Raw genomic sequence first — 1,729 nt, 5'->3', positions numbered from 1 at the left:
TCCTGGGGTCTAGAGCACAGGCTCAGTAGTTGTGGTGCTGGAACTTAGTTGCTCTGCAGCATGTGGGATCTTCCCAGACCAGGAATCAAACCCATGTCTCCTGTATTGGCAGGCGGATTCTTTACCACTGAGCCACAGGGAAGCACCTAGTCTTTAGGCTGAAGTCCTGCACTTTTGGCAGGATCCCAAACGTGCAGGATTTCAATCCCACAGAAGCAACATTATTTCCATCGTGTTGATTTGTCCCCATTGTGAAGATCCATAACCGTCTGACAGGGTTGTTATAAAACAGATCCTTCAGATAAGCGGTCAGGAATGCCAGATTCCATTTTATAGGATTCTATTTTCATTTCGTTGTCATAAAATGGATACTTAATACAAGAAATTAGGATAAGATATAAGATAAAAACTGGTTTTTACTTTTGAGTGAACAAAGCTTCAATGCTTAGACAAAATGGCACACTTCATAAACATTAAAACTTCAGTGAAAGGCATGGTCAATATTTCTAATATGTGGAGGATGCCAGATTGCTGCTAATTCCTGCTGCTCTTGTCTCTTCCTTCATAGATATATCAGCTACATGGAAGCAGGAAACAGAACAGGAGTTTCAGAGTTTATCCTCCTTGGGTTCTCTGAGGACCCAGAACTGCAGCCCCTCATATTTGGGCTGTTCCTGTCCATGTACTTGGTCACTGTGCTTGGCAACCTGCTCATCATCTTGGCCATCATTTTCGACTCCCACCTCCACACCCCCATGTACTTCTTCCTCTCAAACCTGTCCTTGGTTGATATCTGTTTCAGCACCAGCATAGTCCCCAAGATGCTACTGAGCATCCACACAGAGAACAAAGCCATCTCCTACATGGACTGCCTCACTCAGGTGTATTTTTCCATGCTTTTTCCTATCCTGGACACTCTGCTCCTGACTGCCATGGCCTATGACCGGTTTGTGGCCATCTGTCACCCCCTGCACTACACGGTCATCATGAACCCACACCTCTGTGGTTGGCTGGTTTTTATTACCTGGCTCATTGGTGTCCTGACATCCCTCCTTCACATTTGTCTGATGAAGCACCTGACCTTCTGTAGAGATCTTGAAATTCCACATTTCTTCTGTGAACTGACACACATTCTTGAATTGGCCTGCTCTGATACCTTCCTGAACTGGACTTTGATATATTTTATGACTGGTGTGCTGGGTGTTTTCCCCCTCATTGGGATTCTTTTCTCCTACTCACGAATTGCTTTATCCATAAGGAAGATGTCCTCATCTGGGGGAAAGCAAAAAGCATTTTCCACCTGTGGGTCTCACCTCTCAGTTGTTTCTTTATTTTATGGGACAGGTGTGGGGGTTCATTTCACTTCTGCAGTGACTCACTCCCCCGAGAAAGTCTCAGTGGCCTCTGTGATGTACAGCGTGGTGACCCCCATGTTGAACCCCTTCATCTACAGCCTGAGGAACAAGGATGTGAAGGGAACCCTCAGAAGGCTCCTCAACAGAACAACCTCTTGTTTGTGATAATTCCGATGGCTTCAAGACTAACAGGTTCTGTGGGTTGTTGTTGTTCAGTCGTTAAGTCCTATCCAACTCTGCAGCCTCATGAACTGCAGCACACCAGACTTCCCTGTCCTCCACTATCTCCCAGAGTTTGCTCAAACTCATGTTCATTGAGTCGGTGATGACATTCTTACTCTTGGAACTTCCCTGGTGGACCAATGGTTAAGAAT

The 1,729-nt window shown here is 45.6% G+C and overlaps 1 protein-coding gene across 1 annotated transcript; it reads left to right on the top strand.

Annotated features, from left to right (window-relative positions):
• LOC102175203 (olfactory receptor 7D2) lies at window positions 567-1,520 on the top strand. Its single transcript, XM_005682332.3, has one exon. It carries the CDS (start codon window positions 582-584, stop codon window positions 1,518-1,520), a length of 939 nt encoding a protein of 312 aa, XP_005682389.2. The 5' UTR covers window positions 567-581.

Source organism: Capra hircus, chromosome 7 (genome assembly GCF_001704415.2).
Source record: "Capra hircus breed San Clemente chromosome 7, ASM170441v1, whole genome shotgun sequence".
NCBI classification, from domain to species: domain Eukaryota; kingdom Metazoa; phylum Chordata; class Mammalia; order Artiodactyla; family Bovidae; genus Capra; species Capra hircus.
Note: the sequence above shows the minus strand (reverse complement) of the source record. Positions and strands in the feature narration are given on the sequence as shown.